Here is a 22,901-nt window from a genome sequence, read left to right on the forward strand (position 1 = left end):
TATGACAACTATAAAATGTTAGGTCATTTGCTTTTCCAGATGTGATCTCAGAGGTGAACGTTTCTCAGCTAAAGTGAGGAAAATGAATATTCCAAAAGGATTGTAGCTTTTCTTAAGGTTTGGAACACATACCAATGAAGTTTGGTAAAGGCAACGGAGGGAAAGCAGGTTGTCTAGGACTTTGTGTCAACATAAAGGCTGTAAGAAGACTTTTGAATGTCTCAAAAATTCTCTTCTGACTGCAAAGGTATACTATTTCAAAATTTGGTTTACTGATTAAAAGGTTTATATGCGTACTTTTAGACACTCATAAGAGGACATCAAAAGTGCAACAGCATCTCCCCAGGACTGGAATTTATGGGACTCTATTTCCTATTATTCAGCCTCCAACTCAAGTACATAAATTGTGGTTTTTAGAGTGAGAGTCTTTAACTTATTTATGAAGATGGAATCTGAAAAATGTTGTAGATATTGTTGTACCAGCCACTTATAGAGAATTGGAGTATTAAATGATGCTAAATGATGCCAATAGCTTCATCTACCAACCCTTATAAGGTGAGGTAGTATTAGATACAAGTTTATGGAATAAACAAAAAAATTACCAGTATGCTTAATAATGAACATTTAAAACCTATTTCCTATAGCCAAACAGGTCATAGTTGAGTGATACCAGTGGTAGGAAAATAAATTTCAAAATTACTTTTGTTGATGATTTTCCACTCTAACAAGCTTGAAATAGAACCTTATTTAGTATGAGTGATTTTAATCTGAATTGATTTTTAAAGACCCTCCATATTAAAGTCACAGGCACTATTTTATAATCAAGAATAGCTAACTGGTGCTTCTCTTCATAAAAATCCCTCCTGGGCAATTCACTACTTGATGCACTTGTCAGGGTTTTTCGCCATATAAATAAAAGACATGGTTGTGCATCTCTCACTATCATACAAATAGCAAGATGCAATTTTTCAACATTTTAATAATGTAGAACAGCAGGAAGTATTTTTATTACTTGAACATTTTTAGACATTTATAAACCTATTAACAGAGAAGCTGCATGGATTATAATAGACCTATCTGGGTCCCAGGAAACAGAATTCCTGTTTGGGAAAATGTCTTTCTCATAAATTATCATTATTTGTAAAAATAAAAATTCCTAAGCTGTTAAGTTTACCAGGGTACAAAGTTTTTTTTTTTTTTCTTGGAATCCACTGGTCTCTAATACTTATTACGTATGTATGTTGCTTATCAATTACTCATTACCTATACACATACAGCATATATTTAAACATGTATACACGTGTACATACATACACATTCATTTTTGGAAAATTACTAAACTCCTTTTTCTTTTATTTAAAATAAACCACACCCATTGAAAACTGGATAAAAGCCTTCTGATAAAGTCTTATCCTAAAATGAAGTGTGTACGTATATACATATAGTCAACATTAATTTTGAATACTGCACAAACTATTTTCTAGTTTAAAAATTTACAGTGATCAACTAGTTACACACTGAATCATGGGAGAGAGGCTATAGGCTGATTGTCACTTTGAGTTATGCCTTAATTACCCTGTTTCTAGTGCACTAACTTGCTAGCCATCTTCTTTTTTGTCCCCTTTATTTTTCTGAGAAGGGCAAAACATCCTTGAAGATCACTGTTATATTCATAGCAATGTGTTTTATGTTTATGGAAAACCTAAAAACCAGAGAAAGCCCACAAAATAACAGTCATTTCAAACCAGAGACAATGCATTTTTTCTCATTTATTCAAATTCACTGCAGGAAGTAAACACTAAAAGATTAAAAAACAAAACAAAAAAAATTCACACTGCAGTATGTACAGTTTCATGACATCATATGAAGAAATTAAATTTCTAATAAAAATGGCAAATTATATTACTGAGCAGATCGCATCAAACTTGGTTGTAAACACCAGAATTCTTACTATGAATGGTAATGTGCCTATATTCCAGTATTGCTAATACTGCGATACTCTTGGAATAATATTTGCAATGGGATTACAAAATTCATGAAAGTAGTTGTGTGAATTCTTTACGTTTAAAAGTGGCTGATGATTAAAAAAATTCTTTAATAAGACCCTTGGATTCAAAGCACATTCTTTCACAAAGCTTAAACCACAGACGTCATGTCCAGAAATGGAATACTGTCATGTTGCGATGAACATCTGATCTGATTTGTTAAGACATTTTGCCAAATGCACAGATGCACAGGGTCCCCCATGCACTTTTCATGCAGCAGGTAATCACAACTTAAATAAAAGGTTTATTCTATACATTTGTCCAGACTTGCAACTGTATACATACATGCACAACTTTTAAACCTGTCTGATTATATTTACACTTATACATGGAATATACAGGAACCAAAGAGATTAAAAGGCTTTTCTGTTGCATTACAACAATACAAAATATGTATTTTTCATTAAGGAAATCACTATTTACATCACCTTTAAAAACCGATTTTAACATCTTCATGTAACAAGTCAATATATATATATACATATTTTATATATATATATATATAAAATATATACTCTCACCAGTTTACTCTTCTGTAAGATGCAGCAGAGAATAAACAGGTAATGAATGCTACCTTACTGATGTCAATGAGCTGTAGTACCCTTTCACAAATGACTTTATTAGAAGAAATTGTCTAGATATCTAAAATAGTCCTTGAAAATGTGTATATGTGCATCCTTGTATCTACATATGCATAAACAAAGTGAATCTGTGGATGTATGCCCTTTCTCACTGTTCTTTAAAATCACCCTAAATTCAAATTGGGAACATTCTCTAGTAAATCAGAACAGCATTCTTTGTGGTCATGTTTACTTAAGTATTACATATTCTCATTCCTTTGTTAACAACAATGAAAACAACCAACCAACCAAAAAACAAAACAAAGCCCACAAAAAAAAAAAAAAAAAAAAAAAAAAAGTAGCAATGCTGGCCCTTGGTCTTTTCCCTGACCTAAATTTCACTCTCTTGTAAAAAGGTCATTTCCCCCTACCCAAGGGAGAATACCAACATATTTTTTCTGACATACCTCTAAGGCTCCAAACCTTCCACAACGATCAAGAAAAATGACTTGTTTAAAAGCTTATTTATATAGTGTTGACAGTAAGATTGTCATAGTATGGACATGGAATAGAATATATTCAACTGGCCAGTGGATTTCTATGTCAGAATAAGCCTATGCCTTCACTTCTCCATGATGTTGCATAATACCCACTCCTATTACTGTATAATATTTCCAGTAGCTATTTACAAATCATTCTGAGGAAAAATAACCATTTAGGGTTTTAGATCATATTAGGAAATCACACCTATTTTTAATATAAAAATCTTAGAAACCACTTCAAGTGGAACAATTTTAAATCAATATCTTTCTAACCAGTAGTGATTATAGAATAATTTTTGATAGGTCATTTGCTAACCTGGTTCACAATTAAAAACAAAATATCTGGTGAATGAATTGCGGATTGTACAAACTGAACATAAAAACAGACCTGTTTCACAATTGAAACCCCATGTGGCTTCAATAATATATTAATTTCTTCTAAGACAGTATCAACATTTATTTTTCACCACTATTTTAAAGTAAAAGATCCAATGGAGTGATTGTGTACAATTCTGTCATGTATACGTGCCCTTTGTACTTTTTATTTAGTCAATCTGAGTTGAGTGCCTTTCTTGGGTTTAAACTAAATGTTGTAACCTTTGTTGGCATTGTTCTTAGGACAATGGTTTTAATAACGGTTAAGGATGTATTCAGGAGAAGTTTCCAAACCATCCTGGAATCACCTGAGTTTGGTAAGTGGCCCTGTTTTTCCATCCCTAAGGCTAACTAAGTAGATGTTACTCATTAGAACACATAAATAATCACAGATTTTCCTGAGATGTTGAGCCAGATATGAAAGTTATCCCCTCCACCCAATTTTTTTTGTCATAAAAAGTGTTCTGAACCCGATTTCCAAAGACATAACGGTAATATATGAACTACAATATTGCAAATTTTTAGCTGATGTTGTGACTGTATTGGGGAAAAGAGGCATCACATAGTTTTTTTGTTTTTGTTTTACAGTCTCATGTTCTGAGGAAAGTCATAAGCCATGGTTCTCAAACACAAGAAACACCTAGAGAGCATGTTAAGATGCAGATGGAAGATTCCATGTCCACTTAGCAGAGATTCTTGTTCTGTAGATCTGAGATGCTGCCTATGAATCTGCATTTTAAAACAAGTGCTCCAGATGGTTCTAATGCAAGTGGTCTGAGTTCAGCTTTAAGGAATCCTGGTCATAAGACTCGCAGGTACCACAGGAATGGTGAGAATTAACTTTTACAAGAGATGGTGAAAACTGTCCAAAGAAAAGCCATTTTGCTTCTGTTAAAAACAATTTCTTAAATATTCAACTTTTCAGGAAACCACCTAAAGATAAATGTTAACTTTTCTAATTCTGTAAAAGGAGGAGTATTAATTTAGTAAAGTAGTTAAAATACAAAAAATGGAAATCTGCCTTTTTTTTAAAGGATCTATCAAACTTCCCTCAACTGTAATCAATTTTTACTAAGTAGCACAACGTTTAAAGAAATATATATTGAAAAGGAGCAGGGTGGGACAGACATATTGGGAACCACAAAACCTCTTCCAAGAGTTAAAAATAAACATTTTTTTTTCTTTTTAGCAAAAGTGAAAAATGTAAGCATATATTTTTCTAATTTATTTTTGAATTGGATAATAAGCTGTGAATCAGCACTAGGTTTTTTTTTTTTTATTGGATAATTATCCTTTAAAGAGTCGTTTAACAGTTTGGACTTTAAAAAATGTGTTATGTAGGCTGACTTCTGAAAAGCAAAATAAAGTACCCTAATAAAGGCAGCAAAATGCATGAATCCACTATGAATGGAGTTTTACATTTTAATTTATGCCTATTATTTATGTTTATAAAAGAATTTCATTCATAGGCTACTCACAGTTGTTATCTGATGCATACAGAAGTGTTAAACAACCAATTGCTAGTTCAGTAGTTTCCTCATGACACCTAATGTTAAGCAAAAATTAGTATGCATATTTCAACATCACCAGTAACCAATACTTTTCAAAATGAAAAAAGTTTCAATTATACCATGCTTTTTTCAAATCATGCTCTTATTTATACAGATCTCAAGTTCATACTCATCAGTTTTAAAAAGATCAAAAACTGGATGGCAGGTACATTTTATTCTGATTCTTTCTTTATCGTTAGCACGTTTCCCAGAAGTCCATAAACTTCTCCATTTGCACTGTGTGGGCGAGAAGCATTATTTCCCATATGGCTATTGTAAGGGCTTCTTAAATTAAAGAAAGAAGCTTTCGTTTCTGCAGTAGGAAGTAACTCTTCTTTGACTGTGACCTGTGAGACACTTTCAGCAGATGAAGGCTCCCTCCAAATGTCCTTGTCTTGTGTTTCTCGACTGGTAACAGAATTGCCTCCTTTCTGAAGCATATAATATAGTATTGGGTTGGTTTTGGTCAATCTTGGAGAGTCTTTTTCATACTCACTCTTCTCCGCATCAGTGATAACCCACTTAATGGGTCCTTTCTCACTGGGCATGGAACACCCATTCAAAAGCCCAGATTCTGGTCTAGACCCTGCACAGCCCAAGTGCTCAGGGAAAGTAGGACTCACAGGAGTTTTTACTACGCCTGGGTATGAAAATGTCCTGTTATCCATGCAACTACTGGGCTGAGTGGAACTGTACATCAGTCCATTTAAAGAAGAAATGCTAAATTCAGGTTTGCTGTTGGTCACATTATTTTTGTGTCCTTTCTTTTTACTGTCAGCCACAGAGTTACTTCTGTGCGGGGACAAATCTCGCGCACAGTTTTCCGAGAGAAGCAGCTGTTTCAGAACATTAAAGCTTTTGTTCTCTCTGGCCCAACTCCTGTGTTCACTTTCGCTGGCTGAGCCATGACCAGCAGGATATTTAAATTCAAGATCATTTCTGCTAAATTTCAGCTCTTCCTGGTTAAGCAAGGACCCATACAGTACTTCTGGGGCACTGTGATTGTTTGCAGCATCAACAGTGTTGTTTTTCATCTTTTTAAATGGATTTTCTAATGGCTCAGTATAAAGCTTCCTTTTCTTAGGGACCATGCAAAGATTCTTTGATTCTAGAAATGCCATTTCATTATCTCTGTGACTCTTGTCTGAATCATCTGCCAGGTAACTATCTTGATTTTGTCTTAGCAATCGACTTAACAGACCATTCTTGGAGAAAGAAAAATCCTGAGGTGAAACAGGCTCCGATTTAAAGTCTTCGGACACTGGTAAGGCAGGTGCGCTTCTTTGCACAGCAGGAGCCATACCCAAGAATGGGGCACTCTTAGCATCATGGCTCAAGTGCACATGTGTGTTAGGAATTTGTAAGTCATCACAAGGCTCAGATTTTATTTTCACCATCAATATTTGTTCACTTAAAGCTCTCTCTGAGTGTTCCTGAGTACTTTCATCTCTTAAGGGAGTTTTCTCTTTCTTTTCACTCTTCCCTTTGTTGGGGTTCCCCAGGAGCAACTGGAGGACAGTACGTCTTTCAAGCAGATTTTCTATTTCAGAACCAGAAAGCCCTGGTTCAGGACCTGTTGGTTGACTACTAAATGCTTTATTTTCTTCGACTGCATTCGTTTTATTTGAGAGCAAAGGGCTATTTAATCTATCAATCATACCTATCGGTTTATCTGTGTTTCCAGTTAACAGCTGTTTGCTGGGTCTCTGCTCTTCCACTGACATGGAAGACTGCATTCCACATTGTGCTAAATTTTGTAACAGCTTACTGGCACTAAAAGTTGCAGAGTTTTGTGCACCTTCGTTTTGGCCTGGTTTCTCTCCTGGTGGGTCTTTGCTTTTTGTAAGGTCCATTGAGTGGTTAGATGCAGTATTTGTTAGCTTTTCAGACTGAGTACTGCAGGCATATGGTGGGGAATTCCATTTGATGACTAGAGAGTGTTGAGAGAGATTGATGGGAGACCCTGCTTTGCTTGATGTAAGTAAAGGTGGAGTGCTCACTGGAGTAGTCCGATTTGTACTGGGGCTTTCTATCACAGAAGTCCTTGCATAATTTTGTGTATTGAACTTGGTCACATCATTGTGTACTCCCTGAGGGCTGGTGTTTTTTTCTACATTTTCTTCATTCTTATGGCCAAGTAGCAATTGAAGAAGTGTTACTTTCTGGTGTGAGTTTAGCTTAGAATTCTTTGAGGTATCTTGATCTTCTCTGATATCTACATCTGGGACTTTTGGATCCCAAGTGTTTAGCAAGGATTGAGTAAAGTTATCCAGGGAAACAGGTTGGTCAGATTCTGATTTTTCAGTTCGGTGTTTGCAAGACAAGTCTATGGGAACACAGTTGGAATAAGAACTTTCATCACCACTGCTGTCATCTGTAAAACTAGGGTTGTTATCTGAATATTCATCAATAGTTGTAGGTGTACTACTTTCCTCAAAAATGCTTCCTCTCTCACTGTGACTGTGTCCATTCATTGGCTTAGGTATAGTCTGGCTTTTAAGAAGATGTAAAAGCAAACTATTGTTAGCAGCTTGTTTTATATTGTTTCTTTCCAGTGAGTTCTTATAACCTGCATTTTTAGGGGAAGAAGGAATGACACCCATTGGATTTTGAAACGCTGTAGCACTACTTTTGCTAGCCATCAATTTGCTTGATGATGTTCTTGCCTGACCATTAAGATGGCTTGACATTCCTTTTGGGAGCTGGAAACTGCCAACATCCTTCTGGCCATTTTCTTGCAATCTGGCCATAGCAGCAAGTCTTTCACTTGCTGCTTGATTTGCATTTTGCGTTTTTAAAGCGTGTTCTCGAGAATACTGCTGCAAATGGGCTTCGCTTGACAGAAGTAATGCTAACTGGCTACAAGCAACACTAGGTTTAGGTGAGGTGGCAGGACTAGCCCTTTTTTCCACCATGCTTGCAACAGCCTGCAATCTTGCAGCACATGACAATGGTTCACTCATGACCTTTGTTGCACTTTGTCCAACATGATGAGGAGACTCTGCAAACCTATCTCTGATGAGGTTTTTAGTCACATCAGGAAGATTCGTATCAGGCTTTTGATCTTTAACTTTACTTTTCTTCAACAAAGTTTTTAAGTGACTTGATGCAACACCATAGCACCTTAAATCCTTCTCCACTTTTAAAGAATCATGACTGAGAGCATATCCTTGCTCCTTGAGGCTCTGCCTAATTTGTTGTGACAGAGCAACAGTCTGCAGCCTAGAGCTGAATGACTGAAGCAAAGAGGCCAGTAATGTGCTATCCTGTTTGCCTTTAGGCACACTGTCAACCATGCCAGCTAGCAAAGCTTCCTTCTTTACGTTTAAATTTACGATAGAATCAGACAGCCTCTTCCGCTTTGCTGCATTCCAGTCCTCAGAAGACTGCAACAGTCTGGCTTTTTTGAGGTGCAGCATGCCAGATCCCTGATATGTATGTGTATTGAGAACTGGACCATTACTTTGACAGGTGGGAAATGCACTGCCAGAAATGTTAAAGTTCTGATCCTCTTCATTATGCCCAGCAGACTTTTTGTCAACGGCAGTACCTGATCCCCCTGCTGCCTGATGCATTAGTAATCCTTCTAGGTAAGTTAAAACAATAGAATCCTGGTGCACATCAGAGCCAAGCTCTTCTCCATGAGTCATGTTCAATAGAAGTGTTCACAAGGGCTTGGTTTCTATTCACTTTAAAGAATGGTTTTCTGTGGTGAGTGCGATGTAACTTTAATAAAGGAGTATCAGTTTATCACCTTCCATCACAATCAGAGAGAGATGTACTGTTACATTCTGTCCAAGATTTCTTCTGGCAATGACAAGATGAATGCAGTCTGACCACAGAGCTGATCAACTTCTATGCAAGAAGGAGGAGAAGAATTCCTTAACACATAGGTCTGCAGCAGTAAGCAGATAGAATCCTTAGTGAATATACTCCTTTTCCTTCTTCATCTTTTGTTCCCCATTAAATGCAAATAGCAGCGTTCTAAAAAAAATAAAAATAAGAATAGTTAAGGAGGCAGAACTAGAATCATGTTATGATACCTACAAGCAAAATAATATAGCATCTGTAAGTGTATATATATATTACATATAAATAATAGACATATATATGGACTATAGTCACTTTAGTAATTTGTTTTATTGCCGTTCCTATTCAATTGAAAATGTCTACTGGAAATCCTGTGGGTTAATCCATACTGTTAAAATGATCAAATCATTAGAGAAGAGAACATACTTTAATGTTATATAACCATCTTCCAAAGCTGCCAAGTCTCTGAATTTTCATAACCACCTTTCTGCAAAGTAATGTGAATGTTAAGTCTCCTTTATAGCTTTATAGCTCTATAGGGGAACTAGAACTTGCTTCCTTACATTACTGGGCACTTAGGAAGAAACAAAAGTAGATGTGCAGAAAAAGGAAAAGAGATGCAGACTCTGATGAGTCTGATGTGGGGTTGAGGCCAACAGAACAGATTCATTTCTGACATCATCCCCCAAACACCAGACATTCCATAAGTAATTTTTAGAATTTCCGTTTTCAAAAAAATGAAACCACTAACAAGCTGAAGATTATTTTGTGAGACTGTTCAAAGTGTGACCATCTTAATCATATTCATAAACATTAAAATACAGTCATAAACTTACCTACCCATAGTTTTTACCATGACTTATTAAAGACAGAGGGGAGTGACTCTTTAGATGCTTGTTCAGGGCTATCAAGGGTTTAATGTAGTTCGTTAGTAAATCCTTACTCATGTGCTCTATGGAGAAGTCTTAATGTCAGGTCCATTCCTTACAGATACAGAAGTCAGGGAGGGCATAAACATATATAAGAAGTACAATGGAGAATGCCAAAGACATTTTAGTCACAGTTTGAAAAATATTCCATGATATTTATTATCTAAGAAGATACCAAAAAATTTCCTATCACTAACACATACACAACAGAAGAAGCAAGAACTCATTGCCTTTCTGAAAACTTGATAGATTAAGTTTCAAAATTGACCTAAGGAAGGGGGGCCATTACACCTTTGGAAGAGAAGCTGGAATAAATCCCATGCAGTTTGTTTTTCAGGATGCCAAAACATTTTGTTCAAGTTATTAGACCTGAAGCTATCAACAAATACCTTGGTCCCTATGGAACTTAAAAGGTAAATTTTAATTGAAAGACTACCCTGTAGCTTTTTAAGTACAATGCTTAACTCTAAGTCAAACTTTAGGAGATAATTATCTGATTGTATCAAATTGTTGAATTTATTGATTAAAAGGATAAGAAATGATAGCCAAAGAGAAAGATACAGAAAGGAGGCAGCAACAACTAATTTCAACTGTGTAAGGAGTAGTATGAGAAGAGACTTTCTTGAGATTCCAATGCCACCATTTTAAGAAGCTTTGCCATAATGTACTTAAGATGGATATTTTAAGAGGTTAATAATGATATAGAAATGAAATGGTTATAATGACTGCCACCAAATATCCATTCTCCCATTTTCCTTTACTAATAAAACCCTGACTTGTTTTTCAGGGAGTAGGGAGGTATCCCAGCTAAACACTACTTTTTCCCCCCAGTTGGTTATATCTTACAATTGATGGCATGTTGCTTAACTGGAGGCTTATTTTTCTTTCTTAGTGGTATAAAACATAATGGTACATTTTACAACTGATAACATCTTGGAGTTGAGGAAACACAGTTTTCTAATTCTCTTAAAAAAACTTAATATGGCCGGGTATGGTGGCTCACACCCGTAATCCCAGCAATTTAGGAGGCCGAGGCAGATGGATCGCCTGAGGTCAGGAGTTTGAGACCAACCTGACCAATATGGTGAAACCCCATCTCTAGTAAAAACACAAAAATTAGCCGGGTATGGTGGCATGTGCCTGTAGTCCCAGCTACTCAGGAGGCTGAGGCAGTAGAATTCCTTGAACCTGGTAGGCGGAGGTTGCAGTCAGCCGAGATCGCGCCACTGCACTCCAGCCTGGGTGACAGAATGACACTCCATCTCAAAACAAACAAAACAAAAGTAACAACTGCTAATATACAATTAATTCTCAACTAGGTAAGACATTTAACAACCATTTAATGGGATATGCAAATCCACTGTATTTCCCTCCATACCACTGCCAACCTTTTTGTTCTTGGGTAGACTCAAGAAAGTCAAAATCATACCAGTCATTTGAAAACTGGTTTGTAAACAGCCATAAAACATACTTTATTTAAGAATAAGAATGAAATAAGGAGCATCTTTGAGTTCATATTACTCCTGTTATTGCTTTCTACTTTTTACTGTGCATGATATAATTTGCAAAGTATTATTCATTGCTTTAAAAAGACTGAATTTACACATTTCTGAATTTACAAAGCAGATTTGGAAGTTGATTTAAAAAGGAATTACCACAGTTTCCTTGTAAAGGAGCTCTAACACTGTATTTTACCATTTATTTACCTCTCTACCATTTATTTCCTATCTTCACAGAGAAAGTAGATGACAGATATTAAGAATAATCATCTCTTAATAATCCATTTTTTGGCAATCAGCTTTCTCAGGTTGAAAATTATTTCTTAAATATGAAAACAATTTTTAACTTCAAGAACCAAAATGACATATACAAATAATTTTATTAAGCTCCTTGGGTCTGAGGACTGTGCTAATTATAATTAGTACAGTGCAACACAGTCAACAGATAACTGAATCTTGGGATACATTAAGTTATTCAATGACCAAATTCCCAGTAGGAAGGAAGGGATTTTCACATTCAAACACACACATTCTCTCACTCTCAAAAAATATATAGATGAGATACTAAAATAATTCAAATCACAAATTTGAAACCACACACTGTAGTTCATCACTTAAAGGAATGACGAGGCAAAGGTCGTTCTAAATATTCAATTGTTTATTTCATTTAAATCAATACAACATATTCTTACTGAACTCCCAATCTGCTTCGAGATCTGTCTTAGGATTGGTGAATTATGTTCATTTTTAAAAAGGGATGTGATAGACAACATCTAGAGAACCGGGCAAGGTGAACGTCCACCTTTAAGTTTCTAGAATATCTCTAATAATAAAAATATCTTCTCCCCATGCTATTTCTTTTCACATTTTCACATGACTCTTATATCACCAAGCACAAAAAAATTAAAAAATTAAATGTGATTTGAAAAATCTTCCAAAGATTAAGATTTTTAAATGAAAACTATAAAACAAACATTTTTAGTTCAGAAAATGTGGTTACCATAGTATGGATAAAAGTCACTATGTGTATGCACTAAGCTGTCACACTTTCTTCTAGAGAAGTGGACCAGTAACACATTTACAATAGATTTAAAAGGAAGATGAATAATTGCTTCCAAAATATTCTAAGTCAAGGCGGTTATTTTTCATTAATTTCTTTGAAAAAAATCCTATAAAACGTACCAATTACACGAAGCAGTGGAGAAAAAGGATTTTCTTATGGAGACCTGTTTTTTAAATGAGATAAGTCTGTAAATCAAAGATTGTGGTCACTTGGAGAGGCTGCCTCAGGTGACACAGCAGCAACACCTACCACTGTTCTAGCAGAAAATGAAGTGTCTATCCTAGGAAAGTAGGAATTCTTACACCCCTTAAGGCCTGAATGCACTTAGCTCCTTCTATTGAAAGCTCTTCGGGGAGCAGAGTGAGCCAAATTTCTTTAGATATCTTCCTTTTCTCTCTCTTAAACTAGAGAGGGAGAAATCACTAACAATCCTTCTCACCTTTCCCAAGCTTTGCCTTTTCATTTCTATAGTATAGAATATAATTGAGAAATACAGGAAAAAAAGAAAATGAGGCACAATACTAAATAGTACAGCTTGTTGGGACCTATGGATTTAGGGTATAAGGTAAAATATGACCACTACCTAATAAATAGGAGTTTTAAGGTTAAAATGTTATTTTAAGTTATTCAATATTAGCTTAACTCATTTTCTTTTAGTGAAAGACAACCACATTATTCATGAAATTCCAACACATAGTTCTCTTGCCTGGTTTTATATAAATATAACTTAAGAATTTTGCCAGGTGTATACTTGAGTATATTTAGTTACAAATACCTAAATGTCAACACACATTTAATAATTAGGTTACTTTAGAGCAGCGGTCCTCAACCTTTTTGGCACCAGGGACTGGTTTCATGGAAGATAATTTTTCCATGGAGTAGCGGGGTGGAGATGGTTTCGAGATGAAACTGTTCCACCTCAGATCATCAGGCATTAGATTCTTATAAACAGTGGGCAACCTAGATCCCTCGCATGTGCAGTTTACAATAGGGTTCGCACTTCTATGAGAATCTAATGCTGCCACCGATGTGACAGGAGGTGGAGCTCAGGCGGTAATGCTTGCTGGCCCACTGCTCACCGCCTGCTGTGTGGCCCAGTTCCTAACAGGCTTGGCCTGGGGGTTGGGAACCCCTGCTTCAGAGAATTGCAATTAATATATATTTTGAAACTGGAATTGTTTATAAAATATTGAATCCACTGGTTATTTTCTTAATTTTGATGGTGATTTCATTAGAGCTTGTGCTTGTGTCTATTTAAATATATAAAACATTTTCATCACAGTAAGGGAGAGACTTTACTTGTATGGTATATACTTGTTAAATAACTTCTAAGTAAAGAAAACAGAACTTTTCTAGAATTTGGCTTATGGCAGATGAGAAGAACCAAAGGAAATAAAAATACTAAAGGGGCAGAAAAAGAAAAAAAACGGGAAAAAATACTAAGAACAAATAAAGGCATCATAAATTCTGCAACGCTCATGAGGTGCCAGAAGGAAAAACTTAGTTTACAAACTAAGTAGATTATATTACTAGCCTGCCTAAACATTAGGTTGGTAGATATGACATGCAAGGTGAAGAAACATTTCTTTCATGAACACTAAAAATGCATATATACAACAAGAAAAAAGTAAAACCTACACAATAATAGAATAAAAGCTAACTGAGTGATGTTTGTTTCAACTTGGCTGTCATTTTTATAGAGTGGTTTCATAAAATTTTGAGGAAAAAAATGGTTAATTTTAACGAAGAATTTAGTATAACATTCAGGATACCAAGAAGTGCTAAATTTTGATTTCAGTATTATCGTCTTAAGTGAAAATCAGCTCGCATAATTTTTTTTTTTTTTTTTTTTGAGACAAGTTCTCACTCTATTGCCCAGGCTGGACTGCAGTGGTGAGATCACAGCTCACTGCAGCCTCAGCCTCCTGGACTCAAGTGATTCTCCCACCTCAGTCTCCCAAGCAGCTGGGAATACAGGTGTGTGCCACCATGCAGAGCTGATTTTTTTTTCCCCTGTGGAGATGGAGATCTCACTATGTTGCCAAGGCTCATCTTGAACTCTTAGCCTCAAGTGCTCCTCCCGCCTTGGCCTCTCAAAGTGCTGGGATTACAAGCGTGAACCACTACACCTGGCTCTTCTACAATTTTAGTAAATTCATTTTAACCCTCAGTACACCAAGAAAAACAGTCATCATCATTTATCATCTGGGTCCAAAAGACATTTTATTGATATTTAAGTTAATTCATGAATAATTTACACAATAAGAATAAAGAAATGACATAAAACAACTTCACTGATTTTTTTTCCATAAGAATTTAAACATAATATTGTAATTCAATTCTTCATTCCGTTTTCCTGGTTTTGAAGGAGTATACATCTGAAAAGGACAAGGTGCTTTGAAACCAACAGCTCATCAACAGGTTCATGGATGAACCTGGAAATATTTATAAATATTGATTCCAGATTTCAGGTATGTGTTTAAAAGGACTCTTGGGTCTTCTTTTTGTACTTGAAGAATTCAAAATGTGTTACATTTGATAATTTTAATAGCTCATAATGATGTTGAAAAGATGACAGAAATTTCTGCTTTGAAATTGCCCAATATATTTCATTTTTAGATTAACAGCAATTACAATGATCAATCCAATGAATTACTTCATTTCTGTATCATCTCTTTCTTTACAATCTCCTTTATCAAACACCCACCTTCAGTATTTGTCCACTTATGAACAGTTTCAAATAAATTTGGTGTTCCAAAAATCATAAAAGACGAAAGAATACTGTCACACACTCTTTGAGGAAAACAGAGCCATTGAAGTTTTTGCCACAAAACACTGAGTGTTGAATACCGAGCAATGCAGTCTTTCCTAATGAATAACTAACTGGATGAAAATACTATACTTACTTTTTGTCCTGAGAACTATATTTTTGAACAATATTGTTACTCATTGATCCCTGTGTTTGAGAAAATTCACCTAGGGGCTGGGCGCAGTAGCTCATGCCTGTAACTTCAGCACTTTCAGAGGCTGAGGCAGGATGAATGCTTGAGCCCAGGAGTTCGAGACCAGCCTGGGCAACATAGCGAGACCCTGTCTTTACAAAAACATTAAAAAAAAAAAAAAGTAGCTGGGTGTGATGTTATGAGCCTGCAGTTTCAGTTACTTGGGAGGCTGAGATGGGAGGATCACCTGAGTCTGGGAAAGTCAAGGCTGCAGTAAGCCATGATAGCACCTGTGCACTTTAGCCTGGGTGACAGAGCAAGACCCCGTGGAAAGAAAGAACAGGAAGGACGGACGGACGGAAGGAAGGAAACATTCATCTAGGATGTATCTGAAGACAACAGTCAGTGGTATTGCTTATATAATCAATAGCACCACAATCATTCACGTGTAAAGTATTACCATCAGTTTTTTTCCATTCATCTTCTGGTTTATCTAACTGAAATATCTTCGTATGTCAACTTTCCTCTTTGACATTATAGATGGAAAAATACTAAATCATCAATTTTTAATAAAAATTTAAAATGGAATGACTATAAAGAAAGGGTCTCCAGATTTTTTATTTTTATTTTTTTACATTCTTGAAAGATAATGTAGTATAATGGGCTCTAAGAAAACCGAAGATGGGGCTGGGTATAGTGGCTAGCCTGTAATCCTAGCACTTTGGAAGGCTGAGGTGGGAGGATCACTTGAGCCCAGGAGTTTGAGGTTACAGTGAGCTATGACTGAGTTACTGTACACTGCATTCTAGCCTGCGTGACAGAACAAGACACTGTTTCTTAAAAAAAAAAAAAAAAAAGGAAGGAAGGAAGGAAGGAACGGAGAGAGAGAAAGAAAGAAAGGGACGGGAGGGGAGGGGAGGAATAGAATGATGGTATAACAGTGATGATTTGTTTTAGTATTGCATCATCCTTCTAGACACTTTCATTATTTTTACTTTTTATTATTTTAGCCTTTTTTTTTTAAAGGACAGTTGGGAATAAATAATGAATTCATTGCCAAAATGGTAAAATGCCAAAATACTTAAAGATGCAGAAAAAATAAGATCACTAAGATTCCATATGTACTTTTGACTTCTAAAAGGTTCCAATGGACACATATAGTAACAGGAAGATACTTTGTTTGAGTCTATTAAGGACACATTCATTAAAACTTAAAAAAAATGTGGTATTATCCTTCCTACCAGTTACAAATATATTTTTTAAAAAAGCATTTGAAAACTAAAACTGAGTCCAAAGAACCCTGATAGTATACAAAAGGTTAATGTATTTCGTGATAATAAAATTCATGTCCAACTACTTAACAATGTTAAAATTATAAACAGAATCTTCCTTTTATTAATTTAAAATTGTTTATAAGCATAAAAATCCTTTAAAGTTTATAAAGTTTAGATTTTACTGATCTACATCATGTGGTGGAAAAAATTATTATGGTGAAAAAGAATTATTTTAGAAAGTAATAAAATCAAACTAAACCATGAAAAAATTCCATGGAATCTTCACCATATGCGTAGATTGATTTAGGGCAAGATCTAAGTTTCAACACAAACTAGTTTAATGAAATATCTAATAAAATGCTTGAATTACACAGTATATTTTAAAAAGAGCTACATTTACTTTTTTTATAAGTATCTGAACAGTACAGAACTAAGTGATAGGTAATTTTTTTAGAGCTTTTTAAATAAAAGACAGTAATAAATACTGTGCATACTAACAGTTCACAAATGGGTGATATATTGATTCTCTAAAATAGTTAAACTATTTTCAATGCAATATGTTTTACATTTTCTGTTTGGAAATGGTTTATTCAACAAAGGGAAACTTTGAACTTCTACACACTTTAAAATGATAAAATCCAAGTGATAAGCTTTTACTTAGATAAATGAAGAATGCATCTGGCAGAATTCTTACATGTAGGACTATTTTTGGTTGAGAATAGAGAAATAATGACAACAGTCTTTCTCCAGCTGTTTTTAAGGATGCAGTATCTTACTTGCAATTAAATACTCAATTAAAAACACATTTAAATGATTAAACATCGACGAGTTTACTTGGTATGCCATTTAAATTATATCTAAGGACTACCTCATGACTTCCAATTGTTTCCATGAGATCTCCCCCAATTTGTTCTGCAATATCAAGTAATACCTATTTGAGTACTGAATTTAAAGGGATTTCTACAATGCAGCTTTGACCATTAGGACACTTGGCTTTGCCTGGTTCCTCAAAATGCGTAAGTAATCAAAGGGCTACTTAATTATGTCATTCAAGAATAACTCCTAATGGACAATAATATTATCTATATTCCGCTGTGGATAATTTCAGGGGTATTTTTATACAAATGGTAAGAAAAACATTAATATGTTTCATTAAATATTAGAAGAAAAATATCTAAGTAGATATTAAGAAGATTCCAAAGTCCCAATTATTGACTCTTTTATTTAAAAAAAAATACAGATCCAGGTATTCAGAGAACTCTCGTTGTTCTCCAAAGCAGGGCTTTGAAAGGAAGTTTTAAAAGCTGAATGAGAAACAGTAAGCCAAAAACAATTTACCAATGGGATGTAACTCCAAACATTTTATCCGAAGGCATGAAAGTAGCTTTCCAAACCAAGGGCCAATGAAAAGTTAAAATACGTAAAACCCAACACGTAATTTCACATAAAAAGAAAGGAAAAGTAACATTTTAGGTATGGGTCCCAAAGTTTCATTTAAGAAGACAACAGTGAATCCTCTATTATAAACTAAAAGATAAAAAGTCGTTGGAAAAAAACATTTAAAAAGGAATAAAAGAAACATTCAAGTGTTGACATTTCACAGCAGGGAATAAGACGACAAAAAGAATATGCCTGAAGTTTCATTTCTTAAAATATATTTCTAATTACTCGAAGAAAATGAATCAAAATTAATATATGTCTTTTAAGGGAATCTGAATTCCAAGAAAATAACTTTCTTTGAAGTATTATCTTTATGAAAAGGTAGATGTGTGGTCATACAATTTAACAGGTGCCAAAAATAATTATCTAAATACATTTTGCTCAACTGAGGGCCTCAACATTTGAAATGAGAACTGAGGAGTTTCTTGCTCTCTCCCAGGGGTTCTCATTTTAGGTGCAGATGCTCCTCAGAGACAGGTGGCATGGACACCAGAGACACCGGTGACAAAAACAGCTGCCCAGGCTGCTCTCCACTGCAACCTGAAGGACTTAATTTTTTGGCCCAAGGCCAAATTTGCTCCTAACTTCTAGGTCCATCAGCTTTAACTTGCTCGTCAGCTGCTTCCATAGGAGTAAAATAGTGTCATTCACATTCCCACCTAAAAAAGACTCATTAGGAGACACTCCTGCTTGACTAACTCAAGCATTCAATGCAAGGACACATGTATATGAGGACCTCTCTAAATCTAAAATTTTATTCCTATGATTCCAAGTAATTTGTCAAATTATATAGCTGATGAAAATGACAAGCATTTTAACGAGAAAGATGATATGCTGTCATAAAGTTGTGGAAATAGACCTGACCAATATATTTTATTGTCTTTTCAATAAATTCTGGGGGAAGGAAATGGTTTTGAAATAGCCACACACCCAACCCACCTAATGCCTCAAAAGTTATCTATGTTCACAACTTTCTTCTGTAGAGTCACAGAATTGCAAACAGATGTTTATTTAAAAGCTAAATATGAGCTTATATTCAAATTGGAACTTTTGCTTATCTCATAACAGCTATATACGGAATAAAATGGAGGATAATCACAAAGATTTAGGATCTTTGATGACACAAATAAAAGAGACAGATGAAATAACTGTTCTGGTGACAGAAAGAAATACCCCATAATTGATACGGCAAAATAAAGAAGGGCTTCTTTGTTTTGAATTCTCCTCAGAAGGCCTAGGTATATGAATCAGATTCAATAAATTTGCTATTCATTTTACCCTGCCTCTATAGTTAATCTTAAAAACATTAAATTTTTAAAAACAAAATTAAGATGAAAAAGTTGGAGATTTTAAGTTAAAAATCAAAGATCTAGACAAAGGAGCTAGAGAAAGAGCTAAACTGCCAAACAATTTCTATTTCAAAAATACAATACATTTCTGGATGCTGTGCTTCAGTCTGTCTTGAAAATACTGACACTGGAAAATTGTTAAATAAAGTTAATTTTACCTACAATTTTTAAAGCTCCAGAAAATTATTATATGACAGACAGTACATACCTATTTATGATTAGTACTAATGTCTATTCACTACCTTCTACTGTTATCAAAGAAACAATAGTTTTTCTTAATGAACATAAAATAATCATTAACAAATTATTCTGGCAGCACATAAGTATAAGAAAAGAGTGTAAATACAAAAATAACAGGGAGTGTTTGCTTCTCACCTTTCTCAACAGCTCTTTGGAGTAACTGGTGCTTTCTATCAGTTTTCAAGAGCATAATATTTTCCAATCTCTATCAAAATAAGAAATGTAATGGAAAATGGATCTTTCTTCTTCTGGAACTGCTTGAGTGTTTATAGTATATATACAGGGATATCCTTTGAGATGGGAGCATCAATCCTATTAAACTCAACTATGGTTTCCCCATCCCTAAAACAGATATGATATACAGACACAAGCACAAGGTCAAGGTCACAGATCGGCAAGAAAGATTACCAACAGAACTGATGTAACCAGCTGGCTTTTGATCAAAGCTCCTAGGGTTTTTAGTACACTTAGACACTCTGCACTTACCCACAGAGTACACTCTGTTTTAAAAATGTTCCCCATCTTTGAAGTCAAGATCTTCATGCACTTCTTATTATAAAGTACACTCTGTTAAATATATTGTATTGGATTAGGAATAAGCGAAGAAACCAGTATGTGTTTTTTTTTAGTAGAGACGGGGTTTTACCTTCTTGGCCAGGCTTGTCTTGAACTCCTGACCTCGTGGATCCACCTGCCTTGGCCTCCCAAAGTGCTGGGATTACAGGTGTGAGCCACTGCACCCGGCCAGAATTGTGAAATTTTATGTGTTTGTGTGCATGTATATATATGCTTGCACTTTTATTTGTTTGCTTGTTATAACCGATCATTGCCGTGTGACAATTTTAAAATTAACTTAACTTGCAGTTCCCTGAATAGATAATGCTCTCTCACAATTCCAAGCTTTTGACCCATCTGAAACTGAAATTAGTAGTATGTTCTGCAATGTCTTGGGTCACTTGTTTCCAAAAACACAGATTTAACTTGTAAGTCACTGCTTCAACAAAAGAAGTTTTATAATTTATCCATAGTCTTCCACAACAATTTTCAAATCACAGGGATCAAAAGAAACTTTAGTTATCAACAATGACCAAAAAAAAAAGTGATTCTTAAAGGAATATATTATTAAATATATTAGTGCAGGCCAGATGTGGTGGCTCAACCTGTAATCCCAGCACTCTGGGAGGCTGAGGCGGGAGGAGTTCAAGACCAGCCTGGCCAACATGGTGAAATCCTGTCTCTACTAAAAATACAAAAATTAGCTGGACACAGTGGCATGAGCCTGTAATCCCAGCTACTCAGGAGGCTGAGGCACGAGAATTGCTTGAACCTGGGAGGCGGAGGTTGCAGTGAGCCAAGATCACACCATTGCACTCCAGCTGGGTGACAGAGCAAGACTCCGTATCAAAAAATAAAATAAAATAAAATAAAAATAAATAAATAAAATAAATAAATATATACATATATGCAATTATCTAACAAAATCATGCCTTTTGTTTTAGTTGTTTAAACAAGATGTTAAATTTATTTTAAGTTACATTTATGAAACCAAAAGTTATGTGATCAACGTTCTTACTGAAGCATTCTGGTCAAGAAATCATTTTGAAGGATGCATAAAGCTGTTGGGGTAAATTTACACTATAAAAGCTTTCCTTGCTAAATCAAGTACCACCTGCTGTAGCGTTATACAGTTTGCAAATTACTTATGCTATATGTACATGTAAATGTTCTCAATTAGTGGTTTTTCATATTTTTGATAAATTAAATACCTTTGCATGAAAATAACCCAAAATTTACTATCCTAGAAAGACTGCTAGTTTTTCAAAAATAAAATAAAAAAGAAAAATTATGTCAAATTATCAAATTAAATACTATTGAAATGACATATATGACATCACTCTAGTCATTACAGGTCCCAAACACAAGTTTCCAGTCAAGCTGTGGAAGAGAAATATCACTACAGACACAATCCGTGAGCACCCAGACATGGTGGTGATACCTGTAAAGAGGAATCAATAAATCTAACTAGGTCCCATCCTACAGGATTAAGGAATCAAAACCAAAAATACTATATGCACAATGTACCTGCAGAAGTTCTATGTCTTTAAATTTTCACAGGTAACACTAAAGTATGCCTGTCAACTCGGAAAATGAAGCTACTAGCACACCATCAGCAGGCCACTTACTTACTTTAAATGGTTTTATTATTATTGAAGAAATTGTGATGCGTGCTTTACCCTGACCTCTTATTTACCCATCTATCCATACAACCAAGTGTTTGAAGTACTAATCTCAGGAACAATAGCCAGTAAATGCTAATCTGAGAACCAGTTCTGCTGTTGTCCAGGTTTAGGGCACATTCTGTCTGTGCAGCAAGGATAGTGACACATGCTCCTTGGCATGGCACCTGCCACTCATAGTCAGACACAGACCCAGGTTGGGGAGAGTCAGGAGGCTTTAGAGGATGACTCTGCTGTGCTGAGGAGACAGAGGCAGATTAGCGGTCTAGGGAACATGGGTCAGGGCTTTTGTGATTTCAATTGTTGGACCAAAAATATTTCAGAACAACTTTTCTCTTAACAATAAAGAACATTAAAAACAACTACTTACTTCCTACTATTAGCATCATTTAACAAAATTAAATCACTTTAACACTGAAAACTAAAATCTTTAACGAAAATCTCTCATCGTTTTTCTGTTGCTTTTTGTCTTGAGATAGAATGATGATGTGTGGAATGGCACATATATACTATATTGATCTCTTCACTATTTAGTAGTTCATTTGATTTTTTTTTTTTTTTTTTTTTTTTTTGAGACAGAGTCTTGCTCTGTCACCCAGGTTGGAATGCAGCAGCGCGATCTCAGCTCAGCACAACCTCTGCCTCCCCAGGATCAAGCGATCCTCCTACCTCAGCATCCTGAGCAGCTGGGACCACAGGCACATACCACCATGCCTAATTTTTGATTTTTGTAGGGACAGGTTTTACCGTATTGCCCAGGGTGGTCTCAAGCTCCTGGGCTCAAGACATCCTCCTGCCTTGGCCTCCCAAAGTGTTGAGATTACAGGCATGAGTCAAGGTGCCCGGTCCTAGTTCATTCAACTCTTAAATTACTTAAATCTTTACATAAGAATTTCCCACTGTTTATATTTTGTTTTGTGTTTTGGTCTTTCCCTTGCTTTCAATTATCACATTTATATAAAATACATAATTTGTTCTATAGAAATTCTTGTCATTAAACAAGAGGTTATAAATAAGACAACAGAGGAGAAACAGGGCAGTAAGAA

General features: G+C 35.2%; 1 protein-coding gene across 12 annotated transcripts in view; it reads right to left on the bottom strand.

The window, feature by feature from the left end:
- Positions 1 to 1,754: 1,754 nt before the first annotated feature.
- The window catches only part of NRIP1 (nuclear receptor interacting protein 1), a 106,244-nt gene continuing 85,097 nt past the window's right edge, over positions 1,755 to 22,901 (bottom strand). For 11 of the 12 annotated variants that reach the window (XM_054542839.2, XM_024239486.3, XM_024239485.3 and 8 more), the window contains one exon: positions 1,755 to 9,056. In XM_054542839.2, the coding sequence (XP_054398814.1) occupies positions 5,246 to 8,722 (3,477 nt within the window). In that variant the 5' untranslated portion in view covers positions 8,723 to 9,056 and the 3' untranslated portion in view covers positions 1,755 to 5,245. Of the gene's footprint in view, positions 9,057 to 19,753; positions 21,024 to 22,901 lie in introns of those variants that run through there. The other variant, XM_054542841.2, reaches the window with a different exon arrangement.

Source organism: Pongo abelii, chromosome 22, assembly GCF_028885655.2.
Source record: "Pongo abelii isolate AG06213 chromosome 22, NHGRI_mPonAbe1-v2.0_pri, whole genome shotgun sequence".
In the NCBI taxonomy this organism is placed as follows: Eukaryota; Metazoa; Chordata; class Mammalia; order Primates; family Hominidae; genus Pongo; species Pongo abelii.